A 21,331-nucleotide genomic window follows, 5' to 3' on the forward strand; every position below is an offset into this window, starting at 1 on the left:
ACGGGGACCTAAGGAAGGCGCTCACTGGCAGGTTGAATGAGTGAAGAGAGATTGGAGCTGGGATCTGTCTGGCTTGCAGGTGTCTCCTGCCTATGGGGGGACAGAAGGGCGTTCCATCAGGATGTTCTGCACGTAGAGGATTCCCTTGGTTCCAGGTTGTGGCTCTGCTTGGCTGTCCATCCTCACTGCCAGCCGGAAGTTTCTGAGAAGCGTGGTCATATGGGGCTGCACCATCCCCCCATCACAGCATAGCTCCTGCACTGCTCAGGTCCCCCTGGCCCTCCCCACCAGGACCCCCCAATCTCTGCCCAGCAGTCATGTCCCCCCCACCCCGTACTGTCCCTAACTCGCCCTCCTGAGACCCAGAGCTGACGCTGTGGCCCCCTGCTCTGGACCTTTCCTGGCTTTCTCTGTATGTACAATGACATGTCAGCACCCTCAGCCCTGGGGGCTCAGCCCTGTCCCTGTGGCCCAGGGGTCTTTCCTGTTGGTCTCACCTACCGCCCCTCAGTCCCCCACTGCCATCCCATAGGCATTGTTCTTTCCTGCCTCAGGGGCTGTGCTCTTTCTTCTGTCAGTGCCTTTGCTCAACCTCTGCACCCCAAGCATCTGTGAAGGTCCAACCTGCCCTCCAGACCCGGCGCAAATCCAGTTTCGTATGATTCCCCCATCATAGCCATGGCTGAGCAGCTCGCCACGTGCCCCAGTCTCTGCTGAGCATTGTCGGTGCATTTCCTCATTTAATCTTCACAACAACCCATTTTATAGACAAGCAAACCAAGGCATAAAGTGAGGGATGTGAGCTGGACATCTGAGCCCAGGGCCGTGCCTGTAACCACTGTGCTGCAGTTCTGGAATTGTCCCTGCTTGGTGTCACCAGTGAGAAGTGCTGTGAGATGAAAACACGACTCATGCTGTGGGTGTTTAGGGATTCTTTGTTGGTGTGTCTTGTCCCTGGGAGATGACAACCCCCTGAAGCGCAGAGACTATCATTTGTACCTTAACCCTATAACCCTGGGACCTGGGCCCCTGCACACCCACCACCTGTTGGGCCTCTGGTGGGTTTCCCCGGGCTCACGTTGCCATGGGGCCTGGCAGATGGGCACTGCGGACCGGAGTGGGATTAATCTACTTGTTTGCCCAGTGCTTTAGCTCCCTGGGCTCCCTGGTAACATGGTTAGCTGTTCAGCGCCTGGTCCGTGTCAGGTGCGTGAGGATTAGGGGTAGGCCGTCCACCAAGCACTGCTGCTCCCCACTGGCCTGGAGAGTCTGATACCCCCAGTCTCTGGGGACCACATCATGCTGTCTCTTCTCTGTCAGGTTGTCACTTCTACTAATTTTGTGAGTCTAAAAGTTTGTAGTACCTTTCCCTCTTCTTCCTCCTCTTCTTTCTTTGGAGGAGGAGGTGGGGAGAATAGATGTCAAATGGTTTGTGAATTTATTAGCATTTGCTCCACTAAACTATTACATTTTCTGACAACGTTTCTGCAGCCTTTGTCTCAACAATTTAGATCTGCCGGAGGCTGCCAAGCCAAACAGTTAGTTTTGGCTGCATGCACTCGCTCTTTACTGAAATATTACACATTCCTCTCCAATGAGTGGGACGTAAAAATAGATACTGGGCTCAGTTGTGGTCTTTCTGTTTTTAGAACGGACGTGGCCAGCTGAGACCCAGTTGCCCACATGGGGTGACTCTCGCCCAGTCCTGGCTTGTCTGGACTAAATCCTCCCAGCGCATCTTCCCTGGGGCTTCACTTAGCGCTTAGGGCATTCTGGGTGGGGCTGTCAACATCTCTGCAAGGGGCGAGAGCTTCCTTATTTACTCCCCCATCTCTCCTGTCTCAAAGATCTCATAAGCCCACTGAGTTGAATCCCCCCATCCCGACTTCCTGCCCGGACAAGCTGGAGTCTGTTGACCCATCAGCTGTTCTTCACCCGCAGTGTCCTTCTCCTGGGGCCCCGGCTCAGTGTTGCTCAGCGCTGTGGGGCGGAGCTGGCATCACCTCCTTTCCCAAGAGCTCTTTTTCCCACCTAGAAAAATACGTTTTTCCAGAAGTAAGAAAATTGCCTCTGGACGTTCATCGTCTTTCCACTTTCCGCTCCTTCTCTCTCCCAGGCTCTGCCTGTTCTGGGCCCCAGATCAAGGTAATGCGGCACTCATTGCTGGGTCCAGAAGTGGTCCTCCTGCTAGCCTGTCAGTTCCACGAGGCAGGCTGTCCCCCTCCTGCTCACCGATCTATTCCAGTGTCAGAAGGGCCGCGAGGTGCCCAGGGTCCCCTTCACACCTGTCTCTCAGAACCTCCGGTATGGCGTGACTTTTAAAGACCTGGTAGAAAGTAAGGAGGGCAGAGTTCCCAGCAGTCCCAGAACCGCAGGCCTGGGCAGAGTCTGCAGGACAGGACAATGGCTCGGCCACCACACCTTTGGGGAGCTTCGCAGCTCAGACTCCATGGCTCCACAGTAGGCACCCAGAGGGGGCGTGCTCCAGAGTAGCATTCATTCCAGCTCTGCTGCTTTATTCCAAGCACAGACACTTCCAGCTACAGGTGACAGGCACCACAGGCCACACCCCTGGTGACCTGAGGAAGGTGTGAGAGGAGCCAGAGCCAGAGGGGAACCACTGGGAATACTGCTGACGCCCCCATAGCTTGTGATCATGGAGGTGGAGCTTAGCTAACCACAGACGACGCAGAAGTCAGGGGGAGAGCAAAGTAGTTTGAGTTTACTTGGTACTTACTGTGTGTCAGGCGCTGTGCTAAAACCCGGAGGCACATCCACTCATTTAATCTTCACAACAGTCCAACAGGATAAGAATGATGATTATCCTCTTTTTACTAAAAAAGATAAAAGCCCAGGTTTGTGGTTGAATAGCTAGTGGGTGGTTTAGCCCTTTACGGAGGAGGACCAGCTTTGAGGGGAAGAAGGTGACTGGTTTGGGACCTGCAAGTGGGAGGTGCCTGTAAGCATCTTTATTGGGTGTCTCGTAGACCTGGGGCCCAGACGAGCTCGTGGATGTCTCCAAGGGAGAAAGCACAGTTAGCAGAGGCAGCCCAGGAGGACCCCTGGTCTGGGAGAGAGTGGGGCGTGGCCAACAGGGAGGAAAGCCCGGGTGGGGTGGAGTCACGGAAGTGGAAAAGCAACAGAACCTCCTGTGAAATGGCAGAGGAGCTGAAGTGGAAGGCATCGCTTCTGTGCGGCCCACGCAACTGTGTGTCTTTGCAAATGAGTTTGGAGCCACGTTTCCCTCTGTCCTGGTGCTGTGTGCATAGGCACCTTCACAGATAACCCCCAGGGTAGAGTGAGATCCCTGTGGGCCACAGTCGTCGAGGGATGGCTTTGGTCTGGTCTGCTCAAGTCCGGTTTTGCTGTAGTTCTTGGAGTTCTTGGAGCTGAGTAAAAGGTGACCCAGACAGGAAAAAAGACACTTGGCTCCTTTTCTCCATTCCTCCCCTGCCCCTGCCCAAAAGGTGTGTCGGAAATAACAGACCCTTGTCCTCTGGGCTGAGGAGTGGGGAAGAGACCCAGCACCAGCACAGTTGATCAAAGAGGACTGCCTTTTTAAAGGAGATTGCAGTCTTATTTTATTTGCAAAATCAACAACAACATATGCCGAGGGAAAAAGACTTAGAAGCAAATATGCTAGAACTTCTTTTCTTCTGTAAGTTCTGTTTTCCTCATTTTCACCCCCAAAGCCCCCCAAACCAGGTAGCTGCTTCTGTCAGCATGGCCCTCTTCTAACAGGTGACACCCTCCCCTGAGGAGCTGTTGCCAGGAGCCGTGGGAACAGCCTGTGTCGTTCTGTTCGAGGATGTCATGTCCAGCTAGGTGCTGCTTGGGTGTCCTTTCAACAGCGGCCCTGGAGCAGCCCAGGAACCACTGTGACTACCTGCTCTTCCCAGCATCCCTGACCTGGCCCATTGCTACCTCCACATAGACAAATGTTCAGCCTAGTCTTCCAGAGGCTTCTAAGCAGAGATCTCCACTGGAGAAATTGCTGATCCTAAAAAAGCCTGGGGTTTGACAAAGTGCTCAGTGTTAAGTGCCTTCCTTACACTACAATTTCCAGATCAAAGTTAGCTCTCTTCTCTGCATCTTGGTCGCCACTTCCGAGCTATTTTTTAGCAGTTTGCTTATTTAAAGAAATCATCATCTCTATGCCCACAATCTCCCTGTATTCTATTGTGGAATATGGAAATATGCAGAGTATTGAGAATGGTTCACTCAGAAACAGCCCTTTAAAGGAGCCAAGAACACACAATGGAGAAAGGAAAGTCTCTTCAATAGACAGTGTTGGGAAAACTGGACAGCCATGTGCAAAAGAATTGAAAGTAGACCATTATCTTACACCATGCACAAAAGTTAACTCAAAATGGATTAAAGACTTGAATGTAAGACATGAAACCATAAAACTCCTAGAAGAAAATACAGGCAGTACACTCTTTGACATCAGTCTTAGCAGTATCTTTTTGAATACCATGTCTACTCAGGCAAGGGAAACAAAAGAAAAAAGAAACAAATGGGACTACTTCAGACTAAAAAGCTTCTGCATGGTGAAGGAAACCATCAACAAAACCAAAAGACAACCCACCAACTGGGAGAAAATATTTGCAAATCGTATATCTGACTAGCCGTTAATTTTTAAAATATATAAAGAACTTACAACTCAACAACAAAAAAGTGAACAACCCAATCAAAAAATGGGCAGAGGGGTCCAGCCTGGTGGTGTAGTAGTTAAGTTTGTGTGCTACACTTTGGCAGCCCGGGATTCTCGGGTTTGGATCCTGGGCACGGACCTGCACACTGCTCATCAAGCTATGCTGTGGTGGTGTCCCACATACAAAATAGAGGAAGATTGGCACAGATGTTAGCTCAGGGACACTCTTCCTCACAAAAAAAATAATAAAATGGGCAGAGGATCTGAACAGACATTTTTCCAAAGAAGATATACGGATGGCCAACAGGTACGTGAAAAGATGTTCAGCGTCACTAATTATTAAGGAAATGCAAATCAAAACTACAATGAGATATCACCTCACACTTATTAGAATGACTATGATCAATAAGACGAGAGGTAACAAATGTTGGAGAGGTTGTGGAGAAAAGGGAACCCTCATACGCTGCTGGTGGGAATGCAAACTGGTGCAGCCACTATGGGGAACAGTATGGAGATTTCTCAAAAAATGAAAAATAGAAATACCATATGATCCAGCTATCCCACTACTGGGTATTTATCCAAAGAACATGAAATCAACAATTCAAAGAGACTTATGCACCCCTATGTTCATTGCGGCATTATTCACTATAGCCAAGACGTGGAAGCAACTCAAGTGCCCATCAACAGATGAATGGATAAAGATGCGGTATGTATATACAATGGAATACTACTTGGCCATAAAAAAGGACAAAATCGTCCCATTTGCAACAACATAGACCTTGTATGGACCTTGAGTGTATTATACTAAGCGAAATAAGTCAGACAGAGGAAGAAAAATACCATTTGACTTCACTTCTGTGTGGAAGATAAACAAACACGTAGATAAGGAGAACAGATTAGTGATTATCAGAGAGGAAGGAGGTGAGAGGGTGAAAGTACAGGGGCACATGTGTATGGTGATGGATAAAAATTAGACTATTGGTGGTGAAGACGATGCAGTCTATACAGAAACTGTTATACAGTAATGTACACCTGAAAAATACACAATGTTATAAGCCAGTATGACCTCAATTAAAAACAATTAACAGCCCTTTAAAAATCAGATTAGATCACTGACATACTTGTAGCAATCCTGCCTGTACAAGGCTCTGCTGTTTACATGGACGCCATCCCTGGTGGCTGCTGGCTTTTATTATATGCATGATGCCCAGCACGGCTTCAGGCCTTGGAATCACTTGATCCAGGTTGAAATCCCAGCTGCACGATCTCCTGATGGACTAGTGACCTAGGATAATTTACTCAATTGCACCAAACCTCCATTTTCTCATTTGTAGAATGAAAAAAAAAAAAAAAACCAACAAGAAAAAAATGCACCTGATGCCTTGGAGGCACTCAGTTATCTGTGTTGTTCCGAACGGCATCTCTGGCAGAGCCGGAGCTTTGATGTCTTTTTCTTGGGTTTTATTTCTTTTAACAGTGAGCTTCAAGGCAGTCTGTGCTTGCGATTTGAACTTGAATCCTTCACGGCCTCATCATCTCATCTGAGCCTTGAGGGGAGACCTCTGGCCGTCAGAATCTGGGCTTTGAGGAGAGTCTCAGACTGAGAGAACATGTGTGGCTGTCTGGGTTCAGGGCCTGCAGTTTCTACAGGAGAAGCAAGATTCTCATCCTTTTCCTGGCAAGCACATCCGTGCCCGTTGGTGGGAGTCCTGGGAGAGTGCTGTTTGTAAAAACTAAAAGACCTGAGTCAACCATTTATTAAGTGAAGGAATATGCATTAAAGTAATAAAGAACCATGTTTTGTGTATAGGTGAGCACAGACAGTTTTAAATTATTATCCTCAGTGATGATAAGAGGTGACTGAAAATGCTACTCTGATATATAGCTGGTGGCATTAGAAATTGGGCAGCCCCTGGAAAACAAATTTGGTGGTTTGCATCTAGAACCATAAAAAAAGAAAGGCTTAAACTTTTTATATTTTGATATTTCACTTCTGGAAATCTATCTGAAGAAATTAACTGCAAATGGGGGAGAGCTATGTGCATGAAGATGTTCGTGGTAACCTTAATTATAACAACAAAGATTAGAAGTAGCAAATTGTCTGATAATAAGAAAATGGTTAAGTAGATGGTGGGACAGCTACTTGATGAAATATTTTGCACCCATTAAAAATAAGGGTTATAAAGACCATGTAACACTATGGATGATGCTTATGATTAAGTGAAAAAACAATACCCAAAATTATATGCATAGCAGAACTGCAACCTCATAAAGTATGTATGTGAAAAACATTGCACAAAAATCCAAAAAGTAGAGCCAGCCCTGATGGTCTAGTGGTTAAAGTTCGACTCTCTCACTGCTTCAGCCGCCTAGTTCGCTTCCCGGTTGCAGACCCACACAACTGGTCTGTCAGTTGCCATGCTGTTGTGGCGGCTCACATAGAAGAACTAGAAGGGCTTACAACTAGCATATACGACCATACACTGGGGCCTTGGGGAGGGGGAAAAAAAAAAGGAAGATTGGCAACAGATGTTAGCGCAGGGTACATCTTTCCTTGCAAAAAAAAAAAAAAAATTCAAAAAGTAGTAGTGATTATGGGAAGGTTATGAATGATTTGTTTCTTCTTCCTTCAAATTCCCAAACTTTCTGTGTTGTAGTTTTAATACTTTTATTTAAAAAACAAAGAAGAGGGGAGTGTATGAAGAAATAGAAGTAGTGAGGAAGAGAAATTTCAAGATTGATTGTAGAAATGATCAAGATGGCGAGTTGCGTGTTCTGCAGGGTGTCCTTATACTGTAAAGAGAGGGGGGTTAGATTTCCGTCTAATGATCTGTCTGTCAGAACAGCTCAGCACTACTGTGTTTTGAGGTCACTGTGGTTGGCAGCCTCGGACCCAGGACAGCATTTCTGGGGCACGCAGATGCAGGTGGGGGTGTGGGCTGTGCCCTGTCCCCTGGGGGTCTAAAGAGGAAACCTCTGCAGTGAGGCACTGTTTTGGTCAGCTCTGGCTGCTGTAACAAATACCACAGACTGAGGGGCTTAAACAACAGACATTTATTCCTCACAGTTCTGGAGGCGGGAAGTCCTAGATCACAGTACCAGCATGGTCAGGTTCTGGTGAGAGCTCTCTTCCTGGTTTGCAGACGCCACCTTCTTGCTGGGTCCTCACATGGTGGAGAGAGATCATCTCTCTCACATCTCTTCTTATAAGGGTGCTAATCCCATCACAGGGGCTCCACCCTCATGACCTCATCTAAACCTAATTACCTCCCAAACGCTCCACATCCTAATACCATCACTTTAGGAGTTGGGGCTTCAACATATGGATTTGGTAGGGGGGACACAATTCAGTCCATAACAGGTGTGAAGGCAGAGTCTCAGACAAGGGAGGCTCGCGTCTCTGCGGCGGCACCCAAGCCTGCCCTTGACCTTCTTGGTTTGGTGCAGGAGAGCAGGGTCTGGCTCTGTTGGTTTTCTTTCACCCTTGTCCACCCCTGTAGGTCAAGAAGGAAGAGGCTCGGGAGGTGGGGCTGGGTTTTGACCCTCACTGCAGTGCTGTGTTAGGTTGAGCTGTGCACCCTTTGTCATCACCCTCCCACAGAGGGCAGTCTTCCGCTGGGCAGCTCCTCCTCAGAAGGTGCTGGAATCACCCTTGAGGAGACAGGTGGGTGGGTGCTCTGCTCACCAAGCAGAGAGGCCTTAATCTTCAGTAAGATTCAGGAGTCTCTGAGCTCTTTGTGGCTCGGAGTGTGACAGGGCCTTGGTATCAAAGCTTCTGCGGTGTTTCAGGTATGCGGTGGCAGTCCTGAAAATAACCACTCAGGACAGACAGGAGGTTCCAGCAAAGGGAAACCAACCAGCGTTATTGCTGTTGGGGGGAGATGTGAGCTGGCACACCTGTTCCAGTTGATTATAAGGTTGCTTTCTTTTTTCTCTTGTTCCTGTGTCCCGGCTGTAGAGTCAGATGGAGTTCAGCATCTCCTCCTTATCCATCCAAGAGCCGAGCTGCGGCACCGCCGCCAGCGAGCTGAGGCAACTGTCCAAAGCTTCTCAGGGCTCACAGGCCCTCCGATCTTCCCAGGGCAGCAAGTCCTCCAGCCTGGATGCCCTGGGTCCTGCCCGGAAGGAAGAGGAAGCATCCTTTTGGAAGATCAATGCAGAGCGGTCTCGGGGGGAGGGGCCCGAGGCTGAGTTCCAGTCACTGACCCCCAGCCAGATCAAGTCCATGGAGAAAGGCGAAAAGGTCTTGCCTGCCTCTTATTGGCAGGACCCCGCCCTGAAGGACAGGGAGGTCAAGGCAGAAAGGCCCAACAACCTCCGCCAGGAGCAGCGTGTCCTTTCCAGTGTCAGTGTTGAGCGTGAGAGACCCCAGCCTGTCCAGGCCTGCACCAGCATGTTGAACGAAGCCACCCCCTCCGAGCCCGTGGGGAAACTGCCCTCTCTTGAGGCCAGGCAGGAAGATATGGAGGATGTGGAGGATGCTCTGTTCTCGGAACCCATGCCCGCACAGGTGGGTAGCCTTGCTTCAGGCCAGATGGCCTCCTCCTCCAGGAGTGACCTGGGGAGACCTCCCACAGGACGGGTGGGCCACAGATGCCCACGTCTTCTTCTCCTTCCCCTTCCTCCTTCTTTCCTCTGCCTGTTCCTCAGAGGACTCTTGGGGTCTGGACTGCTGGATTGTTACTCAGCTCAGTGACTGACAGATATGCAAGGAGACAAGTTTTGTGAGTCTGTCTCTGTGCCATGATTGTCTGCCTGTTGTGTAGTTATGTCCCAGATGCCCACTGCCGTTCTGCAGGTGTGTGAGGGCAGGTGGGGTAGGAATTGCAGGGGGCAGTGAGCAGGGGAACTCATGGGGAGAAGGCAGTCAGTGTGGGAGGGGTTTGGATGCCTGCTTGGCCTGAGGGGACTATGAGGTTGGGCTGGGGCATTAGTGAGGAAGGCATCAGCGCATGGTCTGACGGGGATGTGGAGGAAGCAGGGACCCCAGAGCCTCTGCCAGGAGTGGCGCCATGCTTGTTCTCAGGGACCACAGGAGACTCTTGCTTCAAGGAATGATTGGCAGCTACTCATTTCCAAGCAGGACAGGGTTAGGTGTCCAGGAGGGAGTCCTACAGAAGGGAATTCTTTCTGGGGGATGGAGGAGAAGCAAAGGAAAGATCTAAGAGGTTCACTGGGTGAGGTAGAGTGTGTCATGAGGGAAGAAGGACTGTGTGAGAGAGTAAATAGCATGAGCTGCTTCTGAATGTTCTCCCATTTCTTTGTGGGAGCAGTGATCATTGTCTTTACAGTTGATCTACATTGCTTAAGAAATTGAGCCAGCAAAGAGAAGACCAAATGTTTGGTTATGACTTTAAATGGAACTAGTGTTGGAGGATTACACAAAACCAAAAAAATATATAAATAGTCATATTTTAGAGAGAGGCCTTTTTTGAGGCATGGTTTTATGATGAACAAAGCAATACTTTGGGTATAGGCATGTGTGAGAATCATTTCTGGGGGAAAATCATGGACTGCTCATGGACCTGGATGCGACCATAGATGAGGTTCTGTGTCCCGTCCATCTTGGAGATGTACAGCACTTCCCCAGATATGCTTCCTGGCATTCAGAGCGTTTCTGGATGGGTCACAGTGCTTGCTGAGTCCTGCGGGAGGGAGGGAAGGAGGGAGGGAAGGGAGGGGGAACCTGTTCACCAATGAGGACAGCCAGAGAGAAGACATGAGGGGTCCCTCCTGGCATCCTGGGCATGCTCCCCTGTAGCGCCAGCCCTGGGATGGGACCATACCGCGATGAGCGAGCTCTCGCTTTTAAACAAACACGTCAGTGCTCATGCAGCCTGCAAGTTCTGCTTCTTTCACAGGAGCCCCCTGGGAGGCTCCGCACCCAGGGCTGTCACAGCTCAAAACCATATTAGGCCTTTTCTTTGGGAGCTGCCCAGACAGCCAGTGACCAGTACTTTAGGATCGGGTCCGGATTTTAGAGCCGGGGGAAGTGGCCTGTTGGCAAGGCGGGCAGGCACACTAGAGAGGCTCTCCTTCCCTGGTCCCGCACCTCTGTGCATCCCACTGGGCTCTGGCCTGCCGTGTTGTTGGGTGAGCCCAGGACGTGGTTTTCTCCTTGTTAGGGGCATCCAGTCTCCTTGGCTGTCTTTTTTTTTTTTTTTAAACATATATTTAAAACAATTTTTATTGGGTTAAATATACATAACATAAAATGAAACATATTGAGTATATAGTTCTGTGGCATTAGATGCATTCACATTGTTGTGCAACCATCACCACCATCCATCCACAGAACTCTTTCATCTTGAAAGACTAATACTCTATACCCATTGGCAACTCCCCATTCCCTTTCCCCTAGCGCCTGGCAACCACCATTCTACTTTCTGTCTCTAGGAATTTGACATCTCTAGGTGCCTCATGTAAGTGGAATCATACAGTATTTGTCCTGTAGTGACTGGCTTATTTCATTTAGCATAATGTCGTCAAGTTTCATCTATGTTGTAGCATGTGTCAGAATTTCCTTCCTTTTTAAAGATGAATGATATTCCACTATGTGGATATACTACATTTTGTTTATCCTTTCAACTGTTGATGGACATTTGGATTGTTTCTACCTCTTGGCTGTTGAATAGTGCTGCTATGAACATGGTTGTCCAAATATCTCTTCAAGTCCCTGCTTTGAATTCTTTTGGGTGTATACCCAGAAGAGGAATTGCTGGATCACATGGTAATTCTGTTTATCTTTTTTTTTCTTTCTTTGGTGAGGGAGATTGGCCATGAGCTAATATCCATTGCCAATCTTCCTCTTTTTGCTGAGGAAGATTGGCCCTGAGCTGACATCTGTGTCCGTCTTCCTCTATTTTGTATATGGGACACCGCCACAGCATGGCTTGATGAGCAGTGTGTAGGTCTGCACCCAGGATCCAAACCTGCGAACCCCAGGCCATGGAAGCAGAGTGCGCGAACTTAACCACTGCGCCACTGGGCCAGCCCCTATGTTTATCTTTTTGAGGAATAGCCATACTGTTTTCCAGCAGTGGCTATACCATTTTACATTCCCACCAGCAAAGCACAAGGGTTCCAGTTTCTCCACATCCTCACCAACACTTGTTTTCTTTTTTGATAATAGCGATCCTGGTAGATGTGAGATGGTATCTATCTCTTTGTGGTTTTGATTTGCATGTCTCTAATGATTAGTGATGTTGAGTATCTTCTCATGTGCTTATTAGCCATTTGTATATCTTCTTTGGAGAAATGTTTATTCAAATTCCTTGCCCAATTTTAATTGGTGTGTTTTTGTTGTTGAGCTGTGGTCATCCTCTGGGTGTTTCCTGGAATGAGGTCTCAGCAGATGACCTCATCAGTTGTCTTCCTGAAGAAGGGGAACCCTGTGATGGGCGCTCCCTCTACCTTCCATCAGCTTCACGTCAGCCTTCCAGCCTGTCCTCCTCCTTCAGGTTTACCCACCATCTGAAGCAGCACTTTCAGCCCCTCCCTTTCCTGCCTCCTCTGGTGCCTGCCCCATCTCTTCTCTTTGTTTTGTATCTCTAATCTCCCTGCCCATCAGCTCCTTCTTACAGATGTGCTAGGGCTCTTTCTCTGATACTCTGTAGTCGCGTCTTCCTCTGAAGGAAGCGTTTATATAAAATATGTGAGAGTATTAATTGTACAAGAAGCAGGAAAGTATTTGTGTGGGGAGAGTGAAGTCAGAGAGAGCACATGAAATCCTCTGAAAGAACAGATTCCTGAGCACAAAGCACGGAGTGAAATACCACCACATTTAAGAAACTGGTAGGAAACCAGAATGTCCCTGGGTTAGGGAAAATCACTCCAGAACCTTCCACATAATCTGAAAGAAGTAAACTTTACATCCTTTCCCTATATTTTTCATTCCTTCAACTTTGCAAATTCTTTTTGTTTTGTCTCTGTGTGTGTGTTTTACATTAGAAGGACTGTCTTTGTAACTTGTTCTCTTATTCCCTGATGACTAAATTTAAACATGCCTGTCATTCAGAAATAGAAATGATACATTTTTCTCCTTTACTCTGTGAGTAGGGTCTGTAAGCTGCTCAGACGCATGCCTGGGTTGGATCGGGGCAAGTGTTGGATCCTGGCAGAGTGTAGCTTGCATCGAATTTTATTTAATTTTCTGGTTGCAAGCATTGGGGAAAATTGAGGTCAGGGAGCCTCTGAGATGGAAGCAGCCTGTTTCATTTGGGTCATTTTAAATGAGATGCTGTTTTTAGATTATGCATAACTAAAAAAACCCTCATGCCTTACTTTGGTGTTTTTGTCCCTTCCACAGGTCAGCTCAAGTAATGTCATCTTGAAGACGGGATTTGATTTTCTGGACAATTGGTAAAATGTGTTAGACAAAAAAAATGAAACCAAGAACCCCAAAATGTTTTCCAAAGTGGTGTGGCGGAGGAGGATGAAAAAGGGCAGCATTCCCTTGTATCTTTTCCTGGTTTCCCTATACTCTTTTCTTAATCATTTGGAAACTGATAAATATTTTCTTGTCCAGATTTCCAGATTTTTCCCTTTTTGGTAAGACCAGATATCTATGCTATTTTCAATGATTTAATAACAGAAATTTTGCATTTGGAATTTTTAAAGACTATTAGGAATTCAGTAAATCTTGTAGATAAAACTTCTGTTCCAGCTCCACCCAATTTTCCCCCTTCTCAGAGAAAGAGTTTTCTCGGCCATGTCACAAAAATCATAAAAGTGGTTTCCATCTTTCTCCTTTATCCCCTCCCTTTTTTAAATGTATGGAGTTACCTTTCGTGGGTGACTGTTGGTGATGTCCTCAGCAATAATGACATCAGTACGCCGGCTGTGACCACGGAAAGATTTGCCCCCCACGAATTCTTGCCCGATGCTCCCCACTGTCTAGGGCTTCCCTTGCTGAAGCCACGTTTCTCACATCATGTGCCGCCCTCCACCCTCGTGTCATTTCCAGGAAACTGACTGTTGGCACCTGGCAGAGGTCATCTTTAAGCTGCCCTGATACTACTCAAACTATTCACCATTGTTTAAGAAGAGTTGCATGTTTAGAAGTTTTGTATTAACTTTTCATTATTTTGTATCTAGATTTAGCGATTGTAGGGCCACCACTTTTCTTGGGTTTGTACCGATTTCCTTTTGGAAGTTCACTGTTACTTACCTGGCGGGTTGGGTGTTCCCCGTCCTGCAGGGGTAAGGGCAGATGGCAGGTGTTGCTGGAGGACAGGGCTCTTCTGATTAGTTGTGTTAGAACCTTCCAGTGTGGGACTGGCAGGGGCAGTGGACGTCCCTCTTCTGGAGGACTGGTCAGAGTGTGTCACGATGGACCCTCCCCCAACCCTGACCATCAGCAGGAGTGGAAGAGTGGAGTCTCTGCCTCGCCCCAGCAGCGCCTCCTGGAGACTGTTGTGATCATAGCAACAGCGTCTCCTGGAGCTGGACTTGGCTGCCCACAGCTTCTCCGGTGGAGGCAGCCCTGAGGCTGCCCAGGGGAGGGAGGTGGCCTGTGCCCCAGTCAGGGTGGCGCGTGGCAGAGTGAGGAGGAGTGTGGGCCTTACCCTGGGAAGCGTGTGCCCTGACCGCTGGCCCCTGAGCTGCGTGAGCCTGCAGGATGTGCCCAAACGTGATCTACACATTGCCTCTCACTGTGTTCTCCTCACCTGAAGCCTTAATCCCTGTGAGTCCTGCCTGTGAGCGCCTGGTTTCAACATCAAAGTGTGTCTTTTTTAAAATGTCTCTCGGTTTCACAGGACCTTCTGAAATGATTTCCAGAATATTTTATCTGCCTCCAAGGTAAAGCACATGACAACTTTTTTCCAGGAAAGTTTCTGCTGGCGCTGTGGCCTAGCCCACTTTGGGTTTGGTTTCTGCCGATTATGTTATGTCCCCAAGCTTCATTTGGCCCCTTGCAGTCTTGGATTTGACCTTCCTCCTTAAGGTTACTGATTGTATCGTGGCAAATACAGGTTCTTTCTATACCATTTAAGTACAGTTGAAACATGCAAGGGAAAAAAGGCTTCTAGCATGGTGGTGAGAGGAAAGCAGCCTAGAAATCCCAGCTGGAACAGCACGGCAGGGTGCCAGCGCCTCCCATCAGCCACTGAGCCTCAGAGCTGATCTTACCACCTGCCTGCGCTGCTGGCCTCAAGGGCAGTGGGCTGTTTTAGAACCCATGCTTGAAAGCAGGGTCCCTTAAAAAAAGAGAAAGATGTGCAGACGTGAGTTTGTATTCCTTAGTGTTGGTATAGCAGGAAGGAAGGATCTATGGCCTGGGACATTTAGCCCAAGGTGATCTCTCTGTTCTTTAGGGATGATTCTAATTTCTTTCCCACTTTCTCATAAAGCCCAATAACCCCTTCAAGTTCTTCTGGGAGCTGAGAGGATATGGGGGTTGTTGAAAGCTTTTGCCTCCTTTAGTACTATGTGGGGTCCAGTACCCAGCATTGTTTATTATCTTTTATAACAGCGTTTAAAGTTTCACATGGTACAGCCTCCTGAGATTAAATGTAAGATCAAGACTTGGCAAATCCTGGAGGGATCCTAAAGTCATGTTGCCTTGCTCTGCTTTCGGAACTGAAGGAGTGTGAGAGGGAGAAGCGAAGGCCTGGAGGATGCATGCTTGTGTGTCTCCATCCTGCATGACCTGCAGAGCTTCTTATAACCCTGGGCAGTCTACGCAAAGATGGGTCCTTTCCCAGCTCCTGGGAATCTATGTTTGGTGTGTCCACATAAGCAGAAACTAAGCTCTGATGTTTGCCACCTTTTTTCCCCCATGTATCAGGATGGAGTTTCTAAAACCAGAAGTTTGTATTTGTGATTTTTTTTGTGTGTGTGTGAGGAAGATCAGCCCTGAGCTAACATCTGCCAATCCTCCTCTTTTTGCTGAGAAAGACTGGCCCTGGGCCAACATCCGTGCCCATCTTCCTCCACTTTATATGGGACGCCGCCACAGCATGGCCTGACAAGCGGTGCGTCGGTGCCCGCCCGGGATCCAAACCGGTGAACCCCGGGCCGCCACAGCGGAGCGCGCGCACTTAACCACTTGCGCCACTGGGCCGGCCCCGTATTTATGATTTTTAAAATGCACACTTTTTAGCTGAAGCCTGTATGTGGTTTTGGATCCCCACCCTCTCCTCTGCACCTGGGATTCAGCTCAAGGATTCAGTCTTGCTGTGGGTGACTGTATTTTGTAAAATCTTTCCCAAGAAGTCAGAAACCAGTCTCAGTTCTTTCGCCTGGGGGTCCCTTCCCCCGCCCTCTGGGTTTGGGAGTGCTGCCTACTTTGGGCATAGCAGGGCTTTGTCACAGCCCGTGCTGCACCCCACGTGGATGTCAGGGCGGCCTCCCCTTCTTTGCGCCTCCCTTTCTTTCATACACGTTTTCAGAAAGGAAAATTCTTACCGACTACTTGTAACTTGGTTGTATTTTATATTAATAGCCTTTAATAAAGCCATTTAAAATATGCTAGATGTGTCTGTTTTGGGCCTCTAGTGAAGTCAGGAAGCCTGTTAGGATGATTGCTGTCGAACACAGAAGAGAAAAAGATTCATACCAGTTAAAGCCAGCTTGAAACCCCTTCAGAAAACCCACTTTGCACAGCCCTGACTGGGTCTCCCCTGCAGGTTAGGGGGAAGCAGTGGCCAAGGTGCACAGCCCCTAGCAGAGGGATGGGCTGCATTCTGGAGGGCTCTTGTCCAGCCCTCAGGTGGCATGGAAGCCACAAGTCTTTCCAAAGACAGGCTTATCGCATCTAGTGACTGGCTCAGAGAGCAGATGCTATCTCCCGGAAAGTTTGCACCTTGAATCTGGTTGGAGCTGATTTTCTTTGGAAGAATAACAAAATTAAGCATGGCCAGTCAGTCTTATTCCCTGCATTAATGTGTAGGTAGTTAGTTACCAACTATAGACTGAGGAGAATTTTTAGATGTCAAGTTTCCATATCAAATAAGGTTTTAAAACTAATGCCCTTCAAGAAAATGGTGATTCAGGTTGACAGACTTCTAACTTACTGTCATGCACAGTGGGGGTGCTGCCTTGGGGACCAAAGATTTCTGGGTGAGCAAGTGATGGTACTTGCTGGCTTATGGGTATACAACAATAGTGATGAAGTTTGTAGGCCAGCAAGTGTTGGGTTATTACATTTACACCTTATGAGAGGAGGCAAAATAGCTCCCAAGCCCGTAGGTTTGGCAACTTTTATGGCAGCCCAGTATGTGGCACTAAGATATTAAAAAACAAAAAGTGTTTCTATTCAAGAGGGAAACCAATAACTTAGAGACAAAATACACCCAAATGTGTCAGCACTTTGCAGCCGGGAGGCAAGACGTTGAATCTAGGGGGCAAGAATGCTCTCTCTTTTTGAGTGGGGGTATTCATGGGGCTTTTCTAGCAATCTCTTTGGTCTGATCCCATGCTTACATGCAGTCTTCTAATGAACTTATCAGCTTTCCAGGTGCCTTGATACCAAGAGGGGAGCACCCTAAGAGCAAATCAGTAATTCTGAACACCCCCAAACTCAGGCAGAAAACAAGTGAGCAATTCTGGACATAAGATCAACTTAAAAATCAAGACCAGCAATACCAACTAGAAAATTACATAAAAAGATACCAACTCATAATGGCAACCAGAAATATAAAGTGTCCAGGAATATAAAGTGTCCAGTTGTATACTTCAACAACTATACAAAGACTAAAGAAAACTATAAAGAGAAAATAGAAGTCGTAGAAGATCTGAGTAATCCTGGGTGGGAGAACTTAATATTATTAAAAAGTTAATTTTCCCCAAGTCATAATTATAAAATTAGCGCAACCTCAACAAAAATTGCCATTGGATATTTTGAGAAATTTGACAAATTTACACTAAATTGGAGAATAATCGTTCACTGAAGAATAAGGGGGCCTTGCTCTGTCAGTTATGAAAACATGTTACAAGGCCATAGAGATACAGTTGTGCGTATTGGTGCAGGGACAGGCGGTTAGATCAGTGAAACAGAATGGAGAGCTCAGGGATAAACCTTGTATATAGGGGAACTTAGTTTACAATCAAAGCGATACGACAACCTGGCAGAGGAAGGAGGCTTCACTATGTGGAAAGAGATAAACATGGATTCCGACCCAACACTACATAGAAGGTGGGCTCCATATGGATTCAAGACCAAATTGTAAATGGCAAAAGTATAAAGCTAATAGAGAGACATATCTTGTGACCTAGGTCAAGAAAGGACTTCAATAAAAGTTCAAAAGTACAAACCATAAAGCAAAATATTGATGCATCTCATACATGAAAATTTAGTATTTCCATCAGTGAAGTACACTATGGATAGAGTTAATTAGTTGAAAGGATAGGAGAAGATATTTGCTGTGTCAATTCCAATAAAGGACAGGTATCAAGAATATATAGGGAACTCCCACACATCAACAAAAAGAAGCCAGCAACCTCAACAGAGAATTGACATTAGAGAAAATCCTTAAAAACTGTCAAGCATGTGAAAAGGTGCTTAAAATAATTGGTAATCAGAGAAAAAAAATAACTAGATAATGCCAAGTGTTGATAGAGATAGGATGCACAGTGGTTCTCAACTGGGGGTGATTTTGGCCCCCCTCCCCGCCCCAGGGACATTTGGTGGTGTTGGGAGATAGTTTTTGTCATCACAACTGAGGGAATGCTGTTGGAAACTTGTGGGTAGAAGCCAGAGATACTGCCAAACATCCTACAGTGCACAGGACAGCCCCTCACAACAGAGAATAATCTGGTCTAAAATGTCAATAGTGCCAAGGTTGAGAACCCCTGGGATAGAGGAGCTATACAGCCATTGTGTCAAGAGTAATCTGGTACTATTTAGCCAAACTAAGTATACATATATCCTGCAACCTCACAATTCCCTCCAGAATATATATCTTGAAGAAATTTTCACACAGGCACTTAAGGGAATGTGTACAGGGCTGCTCGTTGCAGTGCTGTTTTGGAATTGGAGGCAAGCTGAATATCTATCAATGAAAAGATGGTTAGATAAAATCTAATGGATCCACACCATGGATTATTATGTAGCACTTAAAAGCAACAAATTAGGTGTACACATGGCAACATGGATGGATCTGAGCAAATATATTACTTAGTGGAAAAAAGCAAGAAACAAAATGAAATACAGAACAATACAATTTGCATAAATTAAAAACATGCACATAAAACAAGACATTTAACAATAGAATGATTGCCTATGGGAGGAGGAGAGGTGGAAATAAAGGTGGCAGGAAAAAAATATAACAGAGAGACATGGAATGGACCAATGGTGATTGAGTGCTAGTAGGTGCCTAGTTGCAAAGAAAATTGATATTTCTCGCTATCTAGCCTTGTTACTGATCTCTCCTATCAGACAGGAGACTCATTTGTTTAGCTGGTGTGTTAGGTCGGAGGTGGCCCTTGGCCAGCATTGGTTAGATATTTTGTGGTTTGGCTCTATTTGGTTGCAATTTGTGTGACTCTATAGTTGCGCATCAGCCAGCATCACTAAAGCCTACTGGATCAATCCAGGCACTTCTGTAACAGCAGATGTGCCTGCTGAGCAGATTGGGAGGGGAGTGAGGGTAGGAATTAGTGACACCTGATGCCCTGTTCTTTGGGGGACAGAAATCACACAGGCTGTGTGAGGTTGGGCAGGGCACTCTGCATAGGAGATGGTTTCATCAATTGGCCAATGCCTTTACCACAGCAACCTGAAGTTTGCTCCAATTGAAAATGTGTCATGCCATAAAATCATAGACAATAATATGTGTGAGGATCTTTAAATTTAAATTATTTAAAATTTTCTAACCACATTACAGAAAAATGCGGAAAACAGTCTACTGCTTTAAAACAATACTAGCATTTTGAAGCATTTACTGCCAATCTTGTGTTGTGAATATGTCCAGGTCCAAGTGGAAAGCTTGTGTCACAGGGGCAGTCCAGACTGGAAATGAGATCCAAATGCAAGTCTGGCAACCACATGGGCCCTGGTAGTTCTCTTTGTGCCATGTGCTCCAGTTCCCTCCCTCCACCCCCTCATTTTGTCTTGCTCCACTGATTCATGCCAACATCTAGCCTCAGGATGCAACAATATGTATTTTTCTTCATAGTTGTTATTATGTTGCAGCTGGTGCTAGGCACTGGGGATTCACTAGTATATAATATAGACATAGTTGCTGCCCTCGTGGGCCTTACTAGTGGAGGGGGCAGACTGAACATATGACCACACAAACAATTTTGTAGTTGAAAATTGTTAAAAGTAAACAACATTTCTGCTTCTGGCTGTGATAAAGTAATGGGCACTAGACTTACCCTCTTGTTATAAACAACTAGAAAATGGGAGAAAATATATGAAACAATGATTTATAGACTTAGACAACAGGCAGTGCAGGACTGTGATCCAAGAGAAGGGAAACAAATGAAGTAAGCCTTATGACTTTCTGACTTGAGGCATTTTCTAAACTTGGTTGCAGAAAGTCTCGCTGAGCTGAGGAGAATGAGTTTGGGAAGGAAAAGATAGCTGGAATTTGCAGGAGGGAACAGTGCAGAGAAAGAGCTCCAGAAATATGCATAGGATTCCCCTTGAGTATGTTGGAGGCAACTTCTGGACTGCAGCACGGGGAGGGGGAAATCCAAACAAAGCCTGGCAAACCTGCTGAGGAGAGGAGAATGATTTGGAGTTGGGGAGGCAGAGGGGGCTAGAATTGAAAGGATGGAGTTCCAGAGAGGAAGATCTCCAGAGATCTGCATAAGGATTCCCTTAAGTCGTTGACTAAGGCCAATCTGTACATGAAGGGTGAAACTCTAATGAGCTGGGCAAGAACAACCTCCAAGCAAATAGCAGTTAGCAGGAAGTTGTAAGATAAACAGTTCCCAGAGTTCACACAAGGGCAGGAGTCATTCAAGTTCCATCCAGCCAGAGTGCAGACCATGTTGAATATGTGGGGCTCTCATCAGAGATCCTAGAAGAGCCATGCACTAGAAGTGGGACTAAATTAGCCTTACAATAAAGAGTACTCTAGATCTGCCCTAAAAGAGTTTCAAAACAAGACATGAAAGGATGAAACCAATTCACAAATAACTTACCTGCCTGCAAGTATATGTCCAACACTCTTTATTTATTTATAGGAATATTACAAAATAAACATAAAATTCACAATGTTCAGCAACCAATCAAAAATTACTAGACATACAAATAAGCAGGAAAATGTAACTCATAAATAGGAGAAAAATCAGTCCATAGACCAATCCAGAAATGACAGAGATGATGGAATTAGCAGACAGGATGGTAAAATAGCTATTATGAATACAATCCATGTGCTCAAGCATGTAAAGTAAAGTGTGAAGAAGAGAGAAATGGAACTTATAGAGATAAAACAATATCTGAAATAAAAATTTCATTGGAGTATATTAAAATTAGATGATACGCTGCAGAAAAAAGTGTAAAGACAGCAGTAGAATCTATCCAAAATGAAGCAAAAAGATGATGAAAAAAATGAACAGAGCCTTGGGGAAAATATTAAGGGAGCCAATATATATCAAAGTCTCAGAAGAAGAGAGAGAGAGGGAGGGATGGAAAAAAATATTTGAAGAAATAATGGCCAAATTTTCTCAAATTCAATAAAAACTATAAGCCCAGAGATTCAAGAAGTTCAACAAATCCCAAGT

General features: G+C 46.3%; 1 protein-coding gene across 1 annotated transcript in view; it reads left to right on the forward strand.

Annotated features, from left to right (window-relative positions):
- Window positions 1–16,126, forward strand: part of C6H1orf198 (chromosome 6 C1orf198 homolog) — a 35,658-nt gene extending 19,532 nt beyond the window's left edge. The window contains exons 3-4 of the mRNA XM_004432362.3: window positions 8,613–9,164; window positions 12,963–16,126. Coding sequence (XP_004432419.1) covers window positions 8,613–9,164; window positions 12,963–13,019 — 609 coding nt within the window. The 3' untranslated portion in view covers window positions 13,020–16,126. The remainder of the gene's footprint in view (window positions 1–8,612; window positions 9,165–12,962) is intronic.
- The last annotated feature ends 5,205 nt before the right edge of the window (window positions 16,127–21,331 follow it).

Source organism: Ceratotherium simum, chromosome 6 (assembly GCF_057802395.1).
Source record: "Ceratotherium simum simum isolate JZ-2026a chromosome 6, ASM5780239v1, whole genome shotgun sequence".
NCBI classification, from domain to species: domain Eukaryota; kingdom Metazoa; phylum Chordata; class Mammalia; order Perissodactyla; family Rhinocerotidae; genus Ceratotherium; species Ceratotherium simum.